Source organism: Solanum pennellii, chromosome 1 (assembly GCF_001406875.1).
Source record: "Solanum pennellii chromosome 1, SPENNV200".
In the NCBI taxonomy this organism is placed as follows: domain Eukaryota; kingdom Viridiplantae; phylum Streptophyta; class Magnoliopsida; order Solanales; family Solanaceae; genus Solanum; species Solanum pennellii.
This window is the reverse complement of record NC_028637.1, coordinates 79,827,410-79,850,640: the sequence shown is the minus strand read 5'-3', so window position 1 is coordinate 79,850,640 and position 23,231 is coordinate 79,827,410. Positions and strand designations below refer to the sequence as shown.

General features: G+C 36.2%; 1 protein-coding gene across 2 annotated transcripts in view; it reads left to right on the top strand.

Annotated features, from left to right (window-relative positions):
- The first annotated feature begins 181 nt into the window (after window positions 1-181).
- The window catches only part of LOC107007800 (serine/threonine-protein phosphatase 4 regulatory subunit 3), a 40,998-nt gene continuing 17,948 nt past the window's right edge, over window positions 182-23,231 (top strand). The window contains exons 1-10 of one of the 2 annotated variants that reach the window (XM_015206585.2): window positions 182-338; window positions 474-526; window positions 13,760-13,840; window positions 13,950-14,049; window positions 14,148-14,232; window positions 14,379-14,428; window positions 15,488-15,567; window positions 15,882-15,941; window positions 22,435-22,534; window positions 22,614-22,691. In XM_015206585.2, coding sequence (XP_015062071.1) covers window positions 323-338; window positions 474-526; window positions 13,760-13,840; window positions 13,950-14,049; window positions 14,148-14,232; window positions 14,379-14,428; window positions 15,488-15,567; window positions 15,882-15,941; window positions 22,435-22,534; window positions 22,614-22,691 — 703 coding nt within the window. In that variant the 5' untranslated portion in view covers window positions 182-322. Of the gene's footprint in view, window positions 339-473; window positions 527-13,759; window positions 13,841-13,949; window positions 14,050-14,147; window positions 14,233-14,319; window positions 14,429-15,487; window positions 15,568-15,881; window positions 15,942-22,434; window positions 22,535-22,613; window positions 22,692-23,231 lie in introns of those variants that run through there. The other variant, XM_015206586.2, reaches the window with a different exon arrangement.

Here is a 23,231-nt window from a genome sequence, read left to right as displayed (position 1 = left end):
GTCTTTACGATACAAACGAGTATTAAATTCAATTTTATTTGCTCTGGATGATTATTTGTCTGAGCCGAATTCGGATAGCAGGAGTCGGGATGAAAGCGCGTAAATTTTCCCTCCTTAAAAGCGAAAAAAAATCCCCGTTAGTGGCAGTATCCCGCTATTTTGAATAGAAACAAAGGGCATTAATGGCATCAACAAAATCAAATGAAGCACTTCTCTCGTAGTAAGTATTTCCAAAAGCTGGGTATTAGCACTGTAGAGGGAGAGAAGATATCATACAAGTTGTGAAGATCGACACGATAACGAGTTTCTAAGATTCACTGATATGATATCAGTGGTGGGTAGGTTTTTACTGATCCAACTTCATAGCTGAATTAGGTTCTTCGCAATACTTCCTTTTTTTTTTAATTCAAAACCCTAATTCAATCTATCATCAAATCACCTGATGAAATTGGGCTTCGTCAATATCTAAAAAGCTTCAATGGGTGCTCAAGAGAAGTCTTCTAGCACCAACAACTCCTCGATACAGGTTAGTTCAGTTTACTCTCGTAGTTGAACTTATTGTTATTGTTCTTTTTTTAAAAAAAAATTTAAGTTTCTTGCTTTACCCCTTTCATTAAGCTCTAGTTGGTTAATTATGTTTGGTAAAAAATGTTCCTTTGGGTTGATTCTGAAGCGCGAGCTTAGCTTGTGAGCTTGCATAGCTGGTGCATTTGTTTAAATATTGTCAAACTCTGATGAATTGCCAACTTCAATGAGTTTTGTATTGTGGTCTATGATTGAATTCTTTCGTTTTTGTTAGGGATGGTTGCTAATGTTATAAAGTTATTTCTCAGTGGAACTGTTTCTTGGGGAATTGGACATTGGTGTTTTATAGAAGGTTTAGGAAGGTGAAATACTGTATAATTTGTGCTTTTGTTGAAAATTTATTTCGACTCCTTACTAGATGTGGTTCACATAAATTGACTTGTTTAGAGGGCTTGATACTTGTAAATTAGGAACAAATCACACAATTGGTGTGGAACTATTAAATGGTTCCAGCATAAATGAAAAGGATTAACATTTTAATGAGACTGATCTCAATGCAAAAAGAAAGGGGATATGGTGAAATTAGTAGATGCTACACTTTATTGGATTTAGCCTTGGTATGAAAACTCACTAATTGATCACTTTCAAATTCAAAGAAATGGTGGAGTTAAAAAGAAGAGGCATGGAAAGAAGGTTAGCACTTTTTGTCTAAGCTGGTGTAATCAATATCTAAATTGGTCCCTAGCTAAATGGACATCATGTTCTTAGAGGTTTACATTTTAAGCAATTTTTTTCTTTCCATAATTGTCAAATGACATAATTATTGGAAGAGTAGAAGAAAGAAGTCGACCAAATGTCTCTGTCTCTACTAGAATTTAGAACATCAAAAAATGAAATAGAAGAATGATCTCTAATGCCCCTTTTTTCTTTCCCTCCTTCATTCTTCTTATTTCCATGCTGCGATCCCCTTCATCTTGTCATTTAATGATCATTTCTCTGGCATATAATCCTAAAACTTTCTGGAAAGAAATTCTTTTTTTTTCTGGTCATAAATAGTCCAAACTTAAGGAAAGATATAATGTAATACGCTTGATTTGAATGATTAGAAAAAAACTTGGATTTATTAAGGGGATGTTAATCACTTCTCGTTATGATTATTCTCTTACTTCTTTTGCATTCCTTTGAACGTCATGGTAATGGTATATACAATTGTGTTTCCAAGGCCAAACATGTTCATCTTTTCATTTTTTTGGAATATTCAAATCTAGGAGATCAAAGTGTTTCACGTAAGCCTGTCCCTTCATCAAAATCCACTACACCATTTACGATTTTCATTTCCAATTATTGGGCGCCTCTTATCTTCAGTATCTATCTAGAGTTTCTCAGACGGAAACCTCTCAACATCCATTTAAACTCTAAACCCAATTTCAGAAGTTCAAACTCTACCCACCTTTCTCCTTTCCACCCGAAAATGGCTCTCTCTTTATCAACATATTTGGCCACTCCATCCTTTATGGGTATGTGAGCCTGTTTGGATTAGTTGAATTTAATAACCTGTAAGCACCAAGTATTGAAACATATTTTTTTTGAATTGTAATTGCACCAAAAGGGGGAAGTTTAACAATTTAATAAGGGGTATAACTCGGGAAATGGCCGTACTTTCTAAAAACTACTTTTTTTAGTCCCTTCCCTGGCTAGCATTTATTTTTAATGATGGTGAATTAATATTCTTTGTTTTTGGTCAAGAATCTTGAGTTATTAGAGAACAATGATGACAGTAATAAATGGTTCTCATTAAAAGAGTGCATTATGATATTTTCAGAAAATTTGCAATGGGTATGTGACGCTCTAATACAAACATCTTTGGTACAAGAGAATTGTTGCAAAAGATGAGGATGCAATATACAATTTCACACTTATAGTTTCTCCAAAACTTTAACAATGATGGTCATTATGTAAGGATTAGGATGGTGAACTTGCATGTTCCATCCAATATTAGTGCAACTCTGACACGATGCAAGATGGTTCGTAAATAGATGACAGATTAGTGTTGTCCCATATAAAAACATTGAAACACAATGCCTTCCTCTTTGTCTTCCAATTGAGGCAAGAATCTTCTATTATCAAAGCAGATGCATGGTTGTGAAATGTAAGGAAATTGTCACTAGAATGGTGGCCGTCATTAGTTGGCTCTAAGTGGATGAAATATGAATAAGGGTTCAAGACCGTGTTGAGCCAAGGGTTTTGCTATTCCAGTACATGCACTAGCTATAAATACCTATCGGATGATTGGGGATCTAGTTGGGGATATATATATGTTGATGAGAATACAAGGAATACGTCTCACCTTCAAAGGGCTAGGATATGTATCATAGCTTCTAATTTGGTATTACTAGCAATGATAGAGCTTGATATTGGTGATTGGTGCTATGAAATCTCTATAACAAGGATTGTAAATGTAAAGCCTAGGTAGGTTGGAGATTTGATTTCTCTCTATTTGAAGATTAGTAGAGCGGGTGTCCAGTCCAATGCCTTGAGCCAAACAATAACACCAGGTATCCCTATCTCCGGCAGTTGTGTGCCAAACTATGTGGATGGCTTTAATTTGAATATTGACACGATTTGAAGGACTCTGACTCATTAGGGCCTTATGAATTCAAGGGAAATTCAGGCCACGGCCAAGTATTGAAAAATAAAGTTCTACCATATGTATCATGTTTTGTTTGTTAGTTTGGTGGTAAGGAAAGCAAGCCTAACTCAAGATATGTTACAAAGAACAGGTCTTCAATGTCTATTATGTGGATTAAGCTAAGAGATTATTGTTAGAATAGGAATAGGAACAAAAATAATATATACAATCCTATTTAGAAAAGAAATATAAATAGAAATAATATATAGAATCCTACTTAGAAAAACATTGTATTGTAGTGTCCTAGCTGGAAAAGGAGTCTAATGTAGTATGTATGAATAGGCCTCAATATAATAATGCAGATACACAATTCAATAATACTTCTCTTACATTTCTCACATGGTATCAAAGCCTTTACATCTTTGTATAGAATCAAAGAGCTTCTATTGTTGTCGGGTGACTATTATCATATGTGCTGCATGTCTGGACGACGATTATTTTTGCAAAAGTGGGTTACCGTACATCTTTTCAGTGACTATTTTCACATATCTAATTTGCATAGCACCATGCATCTTTTTGATGACTACTTTCTCATATTAATTTGCGTAGTACCATCTAATTTTTTGGACTACTTTCTCATATTTGATTTGTGTAGCATTGTGCATCATTCCGGTGACTACTTTCTCATATTTCATTTGTGTAGCACCGTGCCATCTTTCTGTTGATTACGTTCTCATATCTGATTTGTGTATCACTGTGTCATCTTTTCGGTGACTACTTGTTCATATTTGATTAGCATAGCACTATGCTTTTCAGTGGCTACTTTCTTATTTGTGTTGGGTTGTGCTATCATTTCAATGCTATCTATACAATTTTTCTTTTTTAGTAGGGTTGTGTCGTCAATTCGACCCTACCTTTATAATTTCAATTTTCTAGTAGGTTTGTGCCATCATTCTTGCTAAACCCGTCTAATTCTCTTTCTCAGTAGGGTCGTGCCATCATTCCGATCTTAACCATATAATCTTATTTCTCATGACTATTTTCAGGGATTTTCTTATTTAATATCGACTCATCTGTTGATTCCAACAATCCATATATTTATACTAAATGTTGAGCACTTTCGGGTGGCTATTGCACCATGAAGAAGTTTGTATGGGCCAACCACCTAATTTTGTTGCTCAGGATGAGTTTTGTAGCCTTGTATGTTTATTTCATAAGTCACTCGATGGTCTAAAATAGTCTTCTCAGGCATGGTTTGGGAAGTTAACATCATAATTTAGGAATTTATCATACTGTGTTTTATTGGCATTATGCATTAAACCCAGTATTTCATGAGAAGACTAGTCAATTTTGTGAAATCGAGTGATCAACTTGCAAATATCTCACTAAGCCCCTCATGGGTCCTCGTAATAATTACATTTATAACAAGCCAGGTACATATGATTTGTATGCACTAGCTTGAGGGGAGTGTCGGGATATGAATAGGAATAACAATAATATGCATAATCCTACTTAGAATAAGAATAAAAATAGAAATACTATATAGTAGAATTCTACCTCGAAAAACATTTTAAGTAGTGTCCTAGTTGGAAAAGAAGGCCAATATAGTGTCTATAAATAGAGCCTCAATGAATAATGTAGATACACAATTCAATATTTTTCTTATATTTCTCATAATTATTAACTTATTAGCCTCATTAGCTGTGTCTACTAGATTGCAGCAAAGCTTCTAGAAAGAAGACTCTAAAAGTGTTGACAAGCTTGTTTCCAACTATTAGAATGCTATATTCAGACATACGATTACTGATGCATCCCCCATTGCCAATGTAGTTCTAGACAAGAGAACTAAAAGTGGTGAAGCAGGCATTTCATTCAAGTTGGACATTCAAAAAGCTTTTGACCATCTAAGTCTGTCATATTTTATATCCATGCTAAGAAAGATGGGATACAAGAATAGGTGGATCAGATATAGTATCTCCACAGTTAAATTTTCAATTTTGATCAACAAGTCTTTAGTGTGGTTTTTCTCTGCTAAAAAGAGACATGGCACGGTGATCAGGTGATCATTTTTCAAACCTTCTCCTTCATCCTTGATAATTGCCAAGGATGAACTTAGAAAATGATTGAAAAGACAAATCAATGGTGATGACTGAAGGGTTTTTATGTAGGCAGAGAACCATGGAATTCAATATCCATCCCTTATCTTCTTTATTCAAATGATACATTAATCTTTTGTGGTGCAAAAACATTCCAAGTGCAATACTTGAATCTCACCCTATTGATTTTGAGGCTTTACTTGGTCTGCGTTTCATTATGTCAAAAAATGTGGAATACCTTGTTAATGCATCCCTAACTGGAGGGAGTTGGCATATGTTGCTCACTACCAACTACTTAGTTGGGGTTGTCCCTAGGTGCAAAAGTCAGTCAATTGGAGTTCAGAATGGGGTTATTGAAAACGCTGAGAAAAGTTTAGCTATCAGGCAAAGACTATCTTTTTATGCCTCCTGACCCTAATAAATAATGTCCTTGATAGAATTCCAACTTGGAGCTTGTTTGGCATTGCTGCTAAAAGTCGCTTATTTTTAGAAACATTTTATTATAATAATTTTTAGAAAAGTGCTTTCGAAAAAAAAAACAATTTGTGTTTGTCTAAATTGTTTGAAAAATTCTTTTGATATGCAAATTGTAGAAGTGCTTTTGAGAGCCAAATTACGAAAAATGGCAAGTATCAATGCATTCTTAATATTAGAATTATTTTATAGATTAAATTTTTAATTTATATTTTTATTAAATTAAAATGTACATATTCAAATTTTCAATCAATATTATACATAGATGAATAAAAAAATAAATTAAATATTCATATAGTATTAATATTATATCAAATAACCCCAAATTTGCCTCAATCTTTTTAGATTGATACAAGTCCCATATATGCTTTTGGGCACGTTTCCCAAAAATTCCCTCTCTCCTACTTCCTGGAGAGAGAACCTCTTTCCGGTAGGTCGCCTGAGAATTACCATCTCTCTTCTTTCAGAGCTGTATAGTCTACTTTCCTTTCTTTTTTGCTCCCGCTCTTCGACTAATATGGAGAAAATATAATATATTTCAACGTGGGATTCAAATCGCTTGATGTTATCGGATGGAGTTCAAATGGATCTGATTGGTATGAATGGGTGGGAGAGGAGTTGAAGAATGATGAGAAGATCAGCCGTTAGCAGAAAATCGATGGACTGGATATGTTTCTTGCTAAGAGAAGCATCAATTAATTAAAAGAAGAGCATAAGGAGGTGGAAATTTGCTGACAGAGAAGAAGAGTACTTTCCTTTTTAATGACAAGGTAAACCTGCAACTGCTACCCTATGGATGCGTATGGGTGAAACCCACGTTCCTATGCAATAGCTCGCAAACCACAGGAGAAAAAGAAGAGTACTTCTGTACAAGGAAACATAATGAATTTGGAGATATATAACCATTATCTTCTTACATGTGGGGGGAAGATTAATCATTATTATTCCAGGTCAAGTCTTGAATGCTGGATGGTATGACTTAGCTTTTAATAAAAGATAGGTACTAGCCAATAACTCAAGACTAGCAGAATCCAACTATCCATATTCAAAGGTTGTGTGTGATAATAAATGGACTTCAAAGGGCCCTCAAGAAACAGAGGTGGAAAGCATTGCAAATAGGCAAAGGGGAGGGACTATTTAAGAGGTGCCTAGTCGGGTATTTGGCTGACGCAATTAAAGAAAAATCTTCTCTGTCTGAGATCAAAAGATGGTCGTCATCTTAGTGGAAGAAGATTTTGGGGTCAACATATATGAGCTATATGGAGATATGTTCCTTTTTGAATTCCCTTATAGGTTTATGGCAGAACAGATACTGCAAGGCCAATAGAGGTGGAAAAACCTAGATTTTAACCTAGAATTGTGGAGTTCAGTGCTTGACTGCCTCCCAAACACCATAATAATCAAAGAAATTTGAATCGAAGTCGTGGGTGTTCCTCTACAGTCTACACCTTTGGACACCAATTTTTTAAGGAAATAGAACAACTTTGTGGTAACTGGATAGCCACTAAAAAGAGTAGATAGAGTTGATGGAACCAAATGAAATGGGCGAGAATTTTGGTTGCAAACGATGGCAGAAGCATACCACAAAAGGTGTCAATAGCACAAGAAGGAATCAGACACCACTTCCTTATATGGACCTAAACCAAAGTGAGGTGAAATGTCGCCGAAAAAGTCATGTTTCACCACTAGAGAAGACAGTCCACTGGAAATCTTGGTCCAACAAGAGGGTAAAACAAAGTAATGTCAATCTCTATGATTCAATTCAAAATTCCTAAATTTAAGGGATTTTTGTACAGAAGAACATGTGGGGAAGGTGCAAATGACAACAGGAAAGGGGGATTTAAATAAGTCATGTTGAGAGTCACATGCCTTCATTAATGAAGAGCTCTAAATTGGGCCTAGAGAGGCCCAGGGAAAGGTATTATTGAAGTGGAAAATGGGCCTGATTAGGCAAGCTTTTTTATCTTTTAAAAAATAACAAATTCAACTCAGCCCATACTCAATAGAGATAGACTTATTGAAGACATGGAATCCCACATATCTCTTCTAGGCATGCAAGACATAGAACAAAACAATGTGCAGAAGATTATAGTGGTGAATCAAAGTGAAAAATTGGTGGAGAAACTTCTGCAAATTGCAGAAGATTCAATTACACAAGAAGTTTTGAGGGGAGAGAACATGCAAAAGGATAGTTTTGAAGAGAATTTAAACGATGGAGGGAGTTCAGCGGCGATTGAAAAGTAGAACGTGATTACCATTTCAGTTAGCTGGGAGGTGGAAGAGGTGGCACCTCTGCTTCTACAACATGATCAAAACATAGGTGAGACAGAGAGAGACAACACTGTTTGGGTTCAACAAAATTTAGTCAAACTGAGAAACTCTTGGGTTTTTCTTTTTTGAGAAAGGTAACTTCTATTATAAACAAAAGAATACACGAGGAGTATTTTAGTTTTACTTGCATCCAATAGTTGCGAAAGAAAAAGAACTCCTATGGAGGTCATAAAAACTCTAAAATACTAGGAATATCCTCTGCATCTTGAGGATATTCATGTTTACACCATAAAAGAAAGAACCAGACAATTCAACTTCAAATTCTGCATAAAGCAGCTCTTGTTTTCAAAACATCTCTGGTTCCTCTCCATCCATATAGACCACCAAATACAGGCAGGGACAATCTTTTTTCTCTTGCTGTGTCCTGACTGATTGACTGATTCCCATCTCTATTCCACCAAGCTAGAGCTTTTTTAGTGTTCCTTGGCATAGTCCAACAGATGCCCCTTAAGTTGATAAAAATCTGCCACAACTTCTGTCTCTCTACAATGTAGAAAGAGATGATTTATTGTCTCGACCTCACATTCACAAAACCAACACCTTGAATAAATTTGTATACCTCTTTTCAAGAGGTGTGTTGAGTGAGTGCAGCATGATTGGCTAACAACCAAGTGAAACATGCTATCTCGAATGGTATCTTGAAGATACCTTCCAAATTATCTTCCAAGGCCATCCACCTATATGAGTACTAGGTCTTTGTGAGCTTCTATAAGCTGAGCCAACTGAAAACCTGCCTTGCTTATCTGGATTCCAAAATATATTGTCCTCATTTGTGCTTAGATCTTTGCACTGCCGTAGTATGTTGAGTAGCTCAACTATTTTATTGACCTCCCAATCATTTAGACGTCTTCTAAACCTTAGATCGCATCCTTGATTATCTCTCATTTCTCTGATTGTAGCCTCTTTTTAAAGGATCTTATTGAACAAAATAGGGAACCTATTACTCGAAGTCACCTGATCGACCCACTTGTCTTCCCAGAACAAAGTCCTTCCACCATTCCCTACCTAGATTTGCATTTGTTAAAGAATTTGATCCTAAAATTTCTGATGGATCTCCATACTCCAGAACCATGGTGTTGTGTGGACAAGTTGGTGATTCACAAATTCTCCATACCGAATCTAGCCTTTATTGTTTCTTTCCAGAGAGCTTGTTCTTGTGAGACAAATCTCCATAGCCACTTCATAAGTAAGCTTTGTTTTTGGATTTTCAAATTCTTGATCCACAAACCTCCTTCCTTTCTGTTGAGAATGACTTGGTCCCACAGCAGTAGATGTAATTTATGATTATTAAGATCACAATTTCCTTGCCACAAAAAAATTCCTCATAATTGCATCTATTCTATCAATCACGTTTGTAGGCATATGGAAAACAGACATCATATATGTCAGTAGAGCATCTAGCACACTGTTGATGAGTGTGACTCTACCTCCCAAGGACAAGTATTGACTTTTCCAGATTACCAACTTCTTCTCACACCTCTCTAGAATGTTGTTCCAAATACCTTTTGACCTGCTCTTGTCACCCAAAGGCATGCCAAGGTATGCTATGGGAAGATCCCCTACCTTTCCCCCAGTATATTTACAAGCATGTTTATCCTAGCACCTCATTGACTGAGATGGCTTAAAAAAGGATCAAAAACTTTAGTTGAGCGCCATCTGCATCACAAATTTCAATGTGTCATTACATACTGACTTCTAGAGAAATCCCCAATGCAAGTGGTCGTAGGCTTTTTCAATATCCAATTTGCATAAAATGCTTGACGCCTTACTTTGTTCTTTCTCTCCTCCACACATTCATTTGCAATCAGAATTCCATCCATGTTCTGCCTACCTTTTATGAAGGCCATTTGTTGGGCATCCACCAGATTATAGATCACTTTCTTAAGTCTTTCGTTAAAACTTTTGAAATGATCTTATATATGCTTCCTATTAGAATAACAAGTCTAAAATCCGTCAACTCCTTAGCCCGTATCTTTTTTGGAATCAATGTTATGAAGGTAGCATTAGAACTTCTCTAAAAAATACCATGATCATGGAAGTTTTGGACAACTGCAACTACCTCTTTTCTGACTACATATCATTAATAACTTCTTGGGGCTTGATATCCAAGGACATGGGGAACTGCTCTTACAAGCTGATAGTAGTAGGCACGCAAGCAAGATGGAGATGAATAGTATTAGAAAGGAAGGTTCAATGGTGCGCAAGATCTAGTTACGGGACGCTGCAAGATTAAATTTGAAGTTTTCTTTTTTCTACCTATGGTGTTGGTTCGTTAAGAGAGAACTTGCAATCTTTGAGTTTGAAGTACTCAAAAACTTGATCAATTTTGTTCTTTCCTTTCATTGAATGCAAATAACACTAAATACAACACTAGTGGATTAAATATCCATCTAAAAACGAAGAAGTAACTTCCTATTACAACTGAAATGACAAAGTGGAGGAATAACCTCCTTACTGCAACACCTGCTACATAGAAATAGGAAAAATAAATAACTAAAAAGTTGTAATAATATACTACAAACACGGGTGGACAGAAATAAAAAACAACTAACTTATAAGCTGAAGCAATCTACTTTCAAATTTCATTAATCTTCCATATATAGGCCATTGGTAGACTAAAAGGGTGTTAACATTACTCCCCTCTTCAAATCGCGCCTGACCTCAAGCGCCAAGTGTGGAAAGTATTAGTATTTCCCTATTTTCCTATAAATTCTTCCTACTCATCGTATATAGAGTCGATCCAAAATAACTTCTTGCACTGATGACCTCTAATGAATGGTTCATCACAGTTAAAACAAAGTCGCTTAAGTCGCCTTTTCTCCATAACAGATCTGGCCAGTTTCTTCACAAATCTGACATGGTGAAGTGAGAAATCTGTTGTCTTTGATTTGCAAGCATCTAACACTTGCAAACAAATAAGTTGTTCCTTACGTTCATAAAGTCGGTATAAACTCGTGGTCATAGCCAAATTTGGAGAATTATGCAACTCAAACCTCAACTGCTATATAATTAGTAAGACCGCTGATATAAAGTTCAATTTTTTGTGGTTGCGTAAGTGTACCAACCCACAAAATTAACTACTAAATGTTTCTTGGTAATTTGCGAAAGACCAGATCTTGCGTATCTTAGCCAATTCTCCCAATTTCTGACTTTGGATTGGTAGCCCAAAACGAAGGTTACAATGACGGACAATTGAGGCAAATCTGTCTCGAATTGCAGAAACCAAAGTTGTGCATTGCCCTCCAAATGAATAGAAGCAAGTCCAACTTTTTCTTCTTCCAGAATTCGTTGGTGTCGAAAGAAGTGTTCACATCTGTTCAACCATCCCAAATGGTCCTCTTGGCCATTAAATCATGGGAAATCAAGTTTTGTATGTCGAGGAATGATGAAACTTCCTCCAACTTTTGATCCTAACCTTCCAACGACTCTATTTTTCCCTTCCAACCACGATTCCGACTCATATATATTAAGTTGAATCAGAATTGACCTTAGAATTTACTAAATCCTGTGTGAGTACATCCAAGCGAGCTTTTGTTGCTTTATGTCTGGCTAAATTGGCTGCATGATTTTCTTGGAACAAATTCACTAATTCTGCTAGTTAATGTTGAATTTGGTCTCCCATAACTCCAGTCTCAATACCAAGTTGTTATGGTCCCCAAATAAGGATCTAGTTACGGGTTGGTGCAAGATAAAATCTGAAGTTTTCTTTTTTCTACCTATGGTGCTGGTTCATTAAGAGATAATCTGCGATCTCTTAAGTTTGAAGTACTCACAAACTTGATTAATGTTCTTCTCTCCTTGCATTGAATGCAAATAACACTAAATACAACACTAGTGGATTAACTACCCATCTAAAAACAAGGAAGTAACTTCCTATTACAACTGAAATGAGAAAGTGGAGGAATAACCTCCTTAGGGGCCGTTTGGTTACGGTATAACTTACATTTTATTCAGGTATAAAACAATTTATTAAGTTATACTATGTTTGATAGAAATTTTTGTTTAGGTAGAAAAGTCAATATAACTTATACCATGTTTGGTTGCATTTTTGTAGTCCTACATAATTAATATCAACATAACTTATGAGGGAATCTATGTATAAAGTTATGTAGGGTAGAAGGTGGAATAAGTTATGTGGGTATTAATTATACATGTATTAAATTGATAAATTACATATTCACCCTATTAATTTATTTTATTGTTTTTAATTGGAAACTTTATTGTTTTCCTATATATAAGTATGTTGTTTTTATTTCTTTTTATATTTAGACCATTTTTATTTCTTTTAATTTTCTTTTTAATTGAAAACTTTATTGTTTTCCTATCAACAGGTGTTGTTTTTATTTCTTATTATATATAGATTATTTTCATTTCTTTTTATATACTTACCATTTTGATTCATTTTTGCAAATATAAATATTTTTTTAATATTAGAAATTGATTGTATATTTTTTAACGGTACATATGCTAATCAAATTTTAGCATTATAGAGTATTCAATATCTTTCACATTTTATTAGCATGTATTATTATTTTGTAAATAGTATATATTAATAATTCACAACAAGTTTAATATTCAACAATTAATAATTCATGTTTTGTAATTTCTAAACCTTGCATGACTAAATCCTGCATAGCTAATACCTGTATAACTAAACCTTGCATAGCTAATACGTGCATAGCTAATACCTGCATAGCTAATACCTGCATAACTAATACATGCATAACTAAACCCTGCATAACTAAACTCTACATAGCTAAACACTACATAGCTAATACCTGCATAACTCTAACCCTTGCTGCAACAACTGCTACATAGAAATAGGAAAAATAAATAACTAAAAAGCTGTAATAATATACTACAAACTGCTGGACAGAATTAAAAAGAAATAACTTATAAGTTGAAGCAATCTACTTTCAAATTTCCTTAAATCTTCCATGTGTAGACTATTGGTAGACTAAGACGGTGCTAATAACTGATATCATTTGCCTCCAGGAAACTAATTTGGAGGGGGACATGTATAATATTGTTAAACAAAATTTGGGGTAAATTTGCTCAACTAGAGGCTAGTAGCACTCGAGGGGGAATCCTAATGCTTTGGGTTAGTAGAATAATATATGGAAGTGGGAGATACTAGAGATAGGATCCTACATTTAACCTGTAAATTTGAAGTTTCTTTTGCCTGCCACTTTAGTGGAGTTTATGCTCCTAATTGTTATGTTGAAAGAAGGAAGGTGTGGAAAGAAATGCCTGATGTTAGAGGTCCAGTGGAAGGTCCATGGGCTGTTTGTGGAGATTTTAATACTACTAGACATATTAGAGAAAAGGAATGCTAGGAGGAGAAATTTGGGGATGGTGGAGTTTTTAGACATTAAAAATTATCTTAAGTTGATCAATCTACCGTTACAAGATGGGAGATATTGCAATATACAACTTCTAATGTGATGACTTCCTTCAAAATTATTCTGATTGTCTATGATAGATATCACAGCATCTATTTTCCTCTGAACTATTTTAATGGATTGCTTCAAGAAGGTTCATACAGCAGGCTGCAACTAGTTTGGGATTTAAACTGTTGTCAATTAATTGAATTGTAAAGAATTTTCTTTAGCTGTCTGTATCAAGTTTCATGCAAATAGTTTCTTTCTTCCTTTGTGTGATAAGCTTATTTTGTAATATACACTTCATATCATTCTTGTTGCAGCGTGTAAAGGTCTATCGTCTGAATGATGATGGGAAGTGGGATGACCAGGGGACAGGGCATGTAACTGTAGATTATCTAGAGGTAACCATTACTGGAAAGACTTGCAAGGACTTGGTACCTTTGCTTTCTCTTGGCAAAGATCTTAGATATGAATACCCCCATATTTAGAACTTGGGAATCTATGATGCAGAGATCAGAAGAACCAGGTTTACTTGTAACTGATGAAGACGAGCATGAAACGTTGCTTCTCCACCGCATCAGTGCAGAGGATATCTACCGTAAGCAAGAAGGTATTCTCAAGAGTAGTTATTTGTCATTCTTCCTTTTCAGGATTTTACTGTTGTCTTGTTATATAGCTTCTTAATGGGAATTATTTTCTTTTCCTCAGATACAATTATTTCTTGGAGGGATCCGGAGTATTCAACTGAACTGGCTCTTAGTTTTCAGGAGACCACTGGTTGCTCATACATATGGCAAGTCTTGAAATAATTTTCTAGCGTCTCACCCACTTTTTCTTGGTTGTAATCTATTTTCTTGAGGTTTATTTTCCTAATTTTCAGGAGGTGGTACAAATGATCATCTAAATGACATCTTCTGCCTTTTTTTCCCCTCTCTGTAGGGACAGCATCTGTAGTGTGCAGAGAAACATGCAATTTAGTAGCCTTAATTGTAAGTCTCTACATCCTACTTATATTAAAAAAAATTTGTATACATTTGCTTAACAGAGCATCTTACCATTTCTATGCTTTTTTGGCCATTAGTAATATATTATACTTACCAGGGGACAACCATACCTGTGTTTGTCATGCATAGATGTTTATTCATACTCTTCAGTTGGACAAATGAACTAGCTAGACCTGACTTTCACAATATGTTTCTGGTTTAGAATTGGAACAAGATTGTTTTCTGGAGTTGTAGCATCAAGTCACCAAAGCTTCAGTTCACAACTCAAAATCAAACACTAAATTTAGATTCAAAATTTCATATTACCAAGGGTTGGCTGCTTTATTAAAAAATAAAGATTACCAAGGTTTGTTTGAAAATAGTTTCAGTTGCTGTCGTTCTTGTCATAAATAAATCATGGTTGCTAGGTACCACAGCAAGTTTACCTGATACCTTATGCTAAAGATTGGCTATTCAAGTTAATTCTCTGGCGTAGTTGGTGTCACGCAAACTTTCGTCTGAGGCCGAGATAACCAAATTAAAAAAATGATTTGTCATGTTAACTGGAATACGATTAGACTTCTTCCTGGTTGTGTTATGTCTCTGGGGAAAATGACTATTCTCAAAAATTTTAATTGTTAGAACACATGGAGAGACAGTAAACAGTAATGAATTTAAATGGAGAAACATGATCAGTAAAGATTCATTTAGCCGACTCCAACTTGTTCGGGACTGAGGCATGATTGTTGTTATTTAACACATGGACAAATTGTTCCCCTTGTGCCCTTTGTTCACTTAGACATCCTTACTTGAAGAAACCAGAAAATTGCATAGTAAAGTCTGTGGATCTTTCCGAGGAAGTAAAGAACATAAAAGAATAGAAAGTATTGCTAACTGACCATTTTTCATTCCTGGGAACCTATTCAATACTTCTAAATAAGGTTCCATTCCTGGACTACTGCTGCTTGGGTTTCTTGTGCTTTCAAGTTAGTATCTTCTGAATAATTTTGTTGAAATGGTTCAATATATTGTTTACTTTTCATTTCTTTTTGATGTTATTTCCAGATGAGACATTTCATAGTGCCAGCAGTGACTTGAGAGAACTGCCTCCAGTTGAGCTATCTACGCTTCCCTTGATATTAAAGGTGTTGCCATTTTCCTTCTTTGTGCATCTTTTATGTTATAAGAAGTTCTGGACTTCTGTTTCCTATAATATTTCTGAGTTACTTGTTAGACTTGTCTTCTAGTAATTGTCTACACCACCCCGCGCTTCTATACTTCCAAAGAAAAGGAAAAAAACCTATGACAATAAATTGTAAGGTTTTCGACCATTTCAGTATAACAAATTTCTAAATGGTAAACCCCTGTTTGCTTTTGTTGTTGAAAGATACTCCCGAGTATATATTTAAAATCATAATCCGGATCTCTGAGTGGGTGTGGTTCAATGTTTCTTTTGCAGATAGTTGTAGAGAGTGGTGTTGCTGATCAGTTGCGTGTGACAGAACTAGTATTGCATGATGTAAGATTTGTCAATTGTTCAGTTGTCAGTTGTGTGCATACTTATTTGTAGCTGGATCAATGAATCTTCATTAAGGGTGAAGGTTTCCATTACCTGCAATTGCCATTCATTATAATTCACTATGTACTAAATGTGAACCAAAGCTCCTCAAAAAAAAAAAATGAACAAAAGCTAAGACTGGCTTCTAAAATGCTCTTTAAGTGTTGGCTCTGGTATAACAGCAGTTTCACATCTATCAAAAGACATGTGAAATGAGCTAAACAAATGCCTTCAAGCACGAAAACCAAAAACCTTCTCTCTCCTACTTCCTAGGAGGAAGAAACATCTTTTCTTGACACTTCTCCGGTACTCCTTACCGGAAACCTCTCTCTACCTCCCTGAGTTATCACCTTCTGTGGTTACCCTTTTTTTCATTTCTTTTTTTAGCTCAGCCAGAAATTCTATTTTCAAGGATGGAGGACATAGGATCTATTTCAACGCTGGGTTAAGTCATTCAATATTACAAGGTGGGAAAATGGCAAGTCTGAATGGTATGAATGGTTGGAAAGGAGTAGGAAGATGATGTGAAGGTCCAATGTGAACAGAAAAGCTATGTGGTAGATATGCTTTTGTATGAAATAAGCATCAAAATATCAGAAGAAAGAGATCAGGAGATGGAGATTTTCATAAAAGGAGTCAGCCCTTTTTTGCACTAGAAAGAGCAATCAACATGGGAGATTTATAAGCATACTCTCATTAAATGGAGGGGGAAGGTGTGGCTTAATCATTCCAGAGCTAACATTGAATGTTGGGTGGATGGATATTGCATTAAGGACAGAAAGGTTCATTAAAAAGGTACGTATGCCTCCTCTGAGAGTGACGGATGTCAACTGCCCTTTTGCAGCAGTTGTACAAGAGAATAAATGGCTAACAAACTCCGCACTGTTGAGATAAAGAGTAAATGGCAACATAAAAGTGACCGATAGAATAGATGATCAAGAAGATAGCCTACTCAAGAGATGTGCAGTTGGTTATTGCAGAGAGGGGTTGAAGGAAAAACCAACACTTGCTGACATCAGAAGGTGGTCCTCAACAAACTGGAAAAAAGCATTTGGTTCAACATCTACGAGCTAAATGGCGACTCATTTCTGTTCGAATTTCCAAACAAACACATGACGGAGCAAACCTTAAAAGGGCAAGGGAGATGGAAGAATTGCAGCTTCCATATAGAATGGTGGAATCCTTTAATAGGAAGCGTCCCAAACATCTTAACAAGCAAAGAGACTTGGGTCAGACTAGTAGGCATTCCCCTGCACTTGTGGTCTCAGAATGTCTTTCGAGAAATTGGAGGAGTTTGTGGCGGATGGATTGCGACTGAGGAAGAAACAAGTCTAAAAAACCATGTGAAGTGGGCAAGGATTCTGGTGGCCAGCGACGGTTGGAAATTACTTGAGGAGGTGTCCATAGGATGGAACGAAATTACTCACCACTTTCCGATATGGGTGGAGAGCAGACCTAGGTTTGAAATAGCACCATAATCAGGTTATGTAACCAATGGAGAAGAAACAAGGTTGAATCCAGTACAAGGTTTTACCCGGGGGATAATCTAAAGTGCAAGCTGTAATTCTGTGCTAGAATCCCATCAATTAAGGGATTCTAGTTGGAACAACATGTGGGTTGTAAGAGAAAGACAACAGGAAGAGTAAGGTTTAATAAGACTGTGACTTGCACATGCCTCATTTAAATTTGAAATCAGATTTAGGTATCTTATCCACACCCAAGAGTACTTGGCCACAGAAAAGAAGTACAAGACCAGATAGCGGTGGACTACTGATCTTTAACAAAATATATGGAGGAAACAACCTAGAAGCAAGAAAGTGCGATGGTAGAGAGTGAAGCAAGAGGATCTTGAGGGAAAAAAATAAAGAGAAGAAGAACAAGAGCACGTAGAACTGTTAGATAACAACAACGAAGGAAGAATTTATAAAATTAGTGTAGTGAAGAACAAGGGAATGTGCAGCAAATTGTTCAACTGGGGGAGCCAACTCCTATTAATTGCGATGCTTCTGGTTGTTGTAAAGAAGCAGAAGAGAGGGCAAATCACTGGGTACAGAATATTGTCAGGCTCAGTCAAGAATATGGAGCTGCTTTTGAAGGATGCACAAAGGAAGCCAATGTGTTATTCCTAAATGCATGAAGAAGCAGTGGGGATGAGGTCTTTAAGAGATCATAGTTTAAGTTTGAAAAATGGTGGCTTAATGTGGAGGGGCTTAAATCCAAAGTACAAGATTGGTGGAATTATTTTAATGTGACAGGAAGAGCAGACTTTAAGTTAGCAACAAAACTGAGTCTTTTGAAAGTAAAACTCAAAGAACGGAGGAAGGAGAAACATGGTAATTAGAGGGCTCGAATGAATCAACTTCTGGAGTAAATTGGAATTCTGGAATTCATACAAGAGGCCAGACCTCTTACCGATGATGAGTTACTGCTGAAAACACAATGGGCCGTGGAGTATGAAGAAGTGGCTAGAAATGAAGAAATCCATTGGAGACAGAGATCCAGAATTCAGAATTCAGTGGATCAAAGGGGGAGACAAGAACACAATGAATGGCCACTGCGGATGAGAGAATCACCACTATTGATACTTTGATGATCGATGGGGTTATGTCTTTTAATTCTATGGAAATTAAGAGGTCCACTGTGGATTTCTATATAAACACTTAACAAACAATCTAAAAGTCGGCGACCAGATTTGAATATTTTTGATGTTCAAACTATAGCTATGGAGGAGCAACAATGGCTAACAAGAAGGTTTGAAGAGGAAGAGGTGTTAGAAGGGATCAAAATGTGTGCAATAGACAAGGCATCTAGCCGGCTGGCCCGGATGGTTAGTCAATGGTTTTTTAGAACATTCAACGAAACAATAAAGGAGGACTTAATGTTGACCTTCCACAACTTCCACACTCATAAAAAAATTGATAAAAGTTATAATGCTACATTTGTAGCTTTGATTCCAAAGAAGGTGGGGGCAAATGATTTGAGAGATTTTAGACCAATCAGTTTGATCACAAGGGTGTACAAAATTATAGCCAAGGTTGTACAGAGAGGTTGAAGAGGGTGATAAGCAAGCTTGTGAACAAACATCATATGGCCTTTATTAAAGGTAGATAGATAATGGATGCTGCTTTAATTGCTAGTGAGTGTATTGACACTAGAATTAGAGGAGATGTTACGGGGTTTATGTTCAAGTTGATACTGATAAAACATATGGCCATTGAAATTGGAATTCCTGATCAACACTCTTAGATAGATGGTGTTTGGAATTTCATGGCTCGGCTGGGTAGACTTTTGTATTAAAACCACCAGGTTCTCCATCCTTGTTTATGGAGAACCTTCTGGTTTTTTTCCAGCAGAGGACTTAGATAGAGGGATCCTCTATCTCCATTCCTTTTAATTGTATCTATGGAGGGATTGGACAGTTTAATGAGGAAAGCGTCGCAAAATAATTGGATCAGAGGTTTCAAATTAAGAAACATGGCAAATGAGAATATGGAGTTGACACATATATGTAAACCGATGATACAATAGTGTTCTGTGAATCAGACCATGAACAACTATGCTATTTAAGGGCGATTCTGGTAGTTTTTAGGCTTGTTCAGGACTAAACGTTAATTGGAGAAAGGCAGTATATTTCCAGTTAAAGAAGTTCAACAGATACAAACACTAGCAAACATCTTGAGGTGCAAGGTAGAGAAGCTACCAATAGTCTATCTAGGCATACCATAAAGCAATTACTATTTGGGATGGAATTATTGAGAAAATTGGGCGGAAGTTGGCACTTTGAAGTTTCAATCCCTTTCATTGGGAAGTAGAGTCACTTTAATAAACTCTGTGCTAGATTTCTTACCAACAATTCCTTACCAATTCATGTGATGTCCCTTTTCTCTATACTTCGTAAGGTGATCAAAATTCTAGATGCTTTGTGAAGGAATTTCCTCTAGCAAGGAAAAAAAATTGAGAGAAGTTTCAATTTAGTAAAATGGGCAGAAGTTCAATAAGGGAGGAATTATGGGGATTTGGGAGTTAGGAAGCTCTAGTTACAGAACAAAAAAAGTCTGCTAAGCAAGTGGTGGTACAACCAAGAGGAGTGTGCACTATGGAAAGAGATGATACAACACTAATTTGGTCAAGAAGGGGAATGGTGTTCAAGTGTTGAAGTAACACCACTTATGGAGTTGGAATTTGGAGGACTATCAGAAGCTTTTAAGCTTTTGGCCAGCTCTAGACGTTAATATATAAGTTAAAATCAGGAGGGGGATAAGGTTTTATTCTGGAAAGAAGACTAGACTAGTCAAGGATCTCTTCAAAGTTTGTTTCCTGGACTTTATTCTATCAGTGTGCATCCGAATAGCAAAAATAGTGAGTTGTGGTCTCAACATGGGTGGAATTTGGTATTTAGAAGGTTGTTAAATGACTAGGAGATTGAAGAGGTAATTGAATTACTGAATATGATAGAAGTCTTTCCAGGTACTAATTTGAAAACAGACTGTCTATTTTGGAGAAAACACCCAGGTGGAAGATGCTCTGTCAACAGATTCTATAAGTGGGGTCTACCGGTAACTGGAGGAAGGGTAACAGGGCTATGGAGAGCCATGGAGTGTTGTTTGGAAGAGTGTGGCTCCCACTTAAGTGAAGTGTTTTGTCTGGTTGGTAGCTAGAAGAGCCTGTTTGACCCATGAAACATTATACAAAAGGGGCATCAACATCACCTCTAGATGCTTACTATGCGAAGAGGCAATGGGAACCAACAAACACCTATTTTTGCATTGAGAAGTAACGACACAAGTATGTGCTTTATTCTTCAATTTAGCTAGCCTAAACAAGTGTATGCCAGAACACACATCAGGCTTATTGAGTTGTTGATCAGAAAAGGGTGGGGTGGGGGGTGGGGGGTCCAGCAAGAGTCAAAAGAAGTGGTGGAGGATGATACATGCTTGTATTTGTAAGGAAAGGAATCAGAGGATTTTTAAAGAAAAAGAATGCTCACTACAGAAGATTAAATGGAAAGTAATTACTTCCTTAGGTTCTTGGTGTAAAGAACAAAATATAGAAGAGGAAATCCAATTAATGGTTTCATAGGTTCTTTGTAAGTATTTATCTTTTTTTTTTTCCCTGCCTTCTCTGTTACTTTTTTGGGAGGTGGCCAGCATAGCCCTTAATGCTGAGGAATACTAGTTACCATTTTCGAAAAAAAAGAAGACATTTTAAATGCATCATCATTTTGTTAGAATCAATTATTTATCACATTACGTTTGACTTTGTGCAAGGAACTTTACTTATGATGATGGGTCATAATAAAATTGTCTGATTTGACAAGTTGGGATATTAAAATATGGCTGCTAGTTGTCATTAAAAAGTATGGCTTTAAAGTCAATTTAAATTGGTCATGTTGTGTGGCGGTCAGGTAAGAAAGCTATCTAATACTCTGTTAATCCTGTCTTCATGTAATCCCACCTTTAGGCACAGTTTGAAAAAGGGCTCATGCATCAGCTGTTTCCATTCCACAAAATTTTCATTCGAGAAGGCCCAAGGCTTCGCTCTAGTGGTAAGAGCGTAATGTGTGTTTTTTGGGTTAGGTGCATGTTGATGTTTCAGACCCTGTTGTAGCCAAAGACATGATATTTGAGTGGATAAGGGAAGAGGGTGTGTCCATTATCCAATCGCGTTTCGAACCGGGCGCCACTCGATATTTCTCGGGTATAAAAAGAAATTCATTTGAGGAATTAATCTGGATTTTACTTCTATTTAAGAAGATACTTGTGACTATCATTTCAACATTCTAGAGTTCGACCCTTTTCCAGATTTTGTAGATTGAAACGCTTAGCAGTGTTATCAAAAGAGAAGAGGGGAAAAAACTCTTAAGGTCCATTGAAGCTTTAAGCGCAAATAAAGCGTGACCTTTAATGGACAAAGGCGCAAATGGAGAAAAAATACAAATATATTATTTTTACTCCAAAACGAATGATTATAAGCATGAATAACCAATATATGGACAAATAAATTGATTACAAAGTGAAATATCACTTGTCTAATGTTCCTCTCGAGGAAATGCTCTTTCACATGCAAAAGCTTCTCTTAGAGCCTTGATGACGCCATTGAACTGCACATCAAGTGATGCGAAGCGGTCGCCGCTCAACATTTGAGCTTTACTTCAGGCTTAAGTGTGCTTTTCACAACACTGATGCTTTGGATATGTAAGCTCTTTATTGTGGAAAAGTCCTCAAGGAAAACACAAGTCTGTTTTACCTGCACCAGTAAGTTCTTTCACTATATGCACGGCAAGCACCCTCCCTTTCCGAAAAAAAAAAGCAAAAAAGGAACACAGAATCAAAGAGAAGTCAGTTGCATAGTATATCTCCATAGTAAAAGCTACTTTTTTCTGCCATTTGTTCTTTTTTCTTGTTTTCAGTTTCTACAATTGAATCATCTGAGTTGATATTTATTGTTCATGCAGCAAATTTTTTTTGGAAAGCTGATGGATTTATTCAGAATCTGTGAAGACCTGGAGAATGTTGACAGTCTTCACATTATTTTCAAAATAGTTAGAGGAATTAGTTAGTATTGCCTGTTTTTTTATCAATATTTATTTAATACCTATATTTCAGTAGCTTTACAATTTTATGGTTTCTGCAGTTTTTCTCAATAGTTCACAGATCTTTGAAACAATATTTAGTGATGAGTTGATTATGGATATTGTTGGATGCCTTGAATGTAAGTTTATCATCTATTTTCTGTTTTCAGTTGAAATGATCCATTTTGATCTTGATTGAGTTTTCCTTTCTCTTTAAGGACTGTTGTAGCTTGAATGTGGGGCGACCTAGACCTTATAAAAAAGAAAGGGACAGCTTAGTTATCCCCGTAGAGACTGTGTTTTCGTTTAGGTTCGGATTAAATCTTCTTGAGATTGGGTTCCTACTCTTATGGTGATTCTCGTATAGTCTCGATTACAACACCATACCCATTCCAATCCACAAGTTGGGTATGGAGAGGGTAATATGTACACAGGCCTTATCCCTACTCTTTATGGTAAAGAGACGGTTTTCGATAGAACTTTGGCTTGAAAGGTAAGTTTTTGAAGTAGGTTTGCTAGACAAATATTGTAGCAAAAAGAGCAAGAGACAAAGAAAGGAAGCAACTCATAATAATATACATTGAAGAACAAGAGAATACACGACAACTAAATAATACTACCATTATTAAGAAGCGGAGAGGAGGAAGCTAGCCCCCTCCCTCTCCCACATTTGGTGCAAC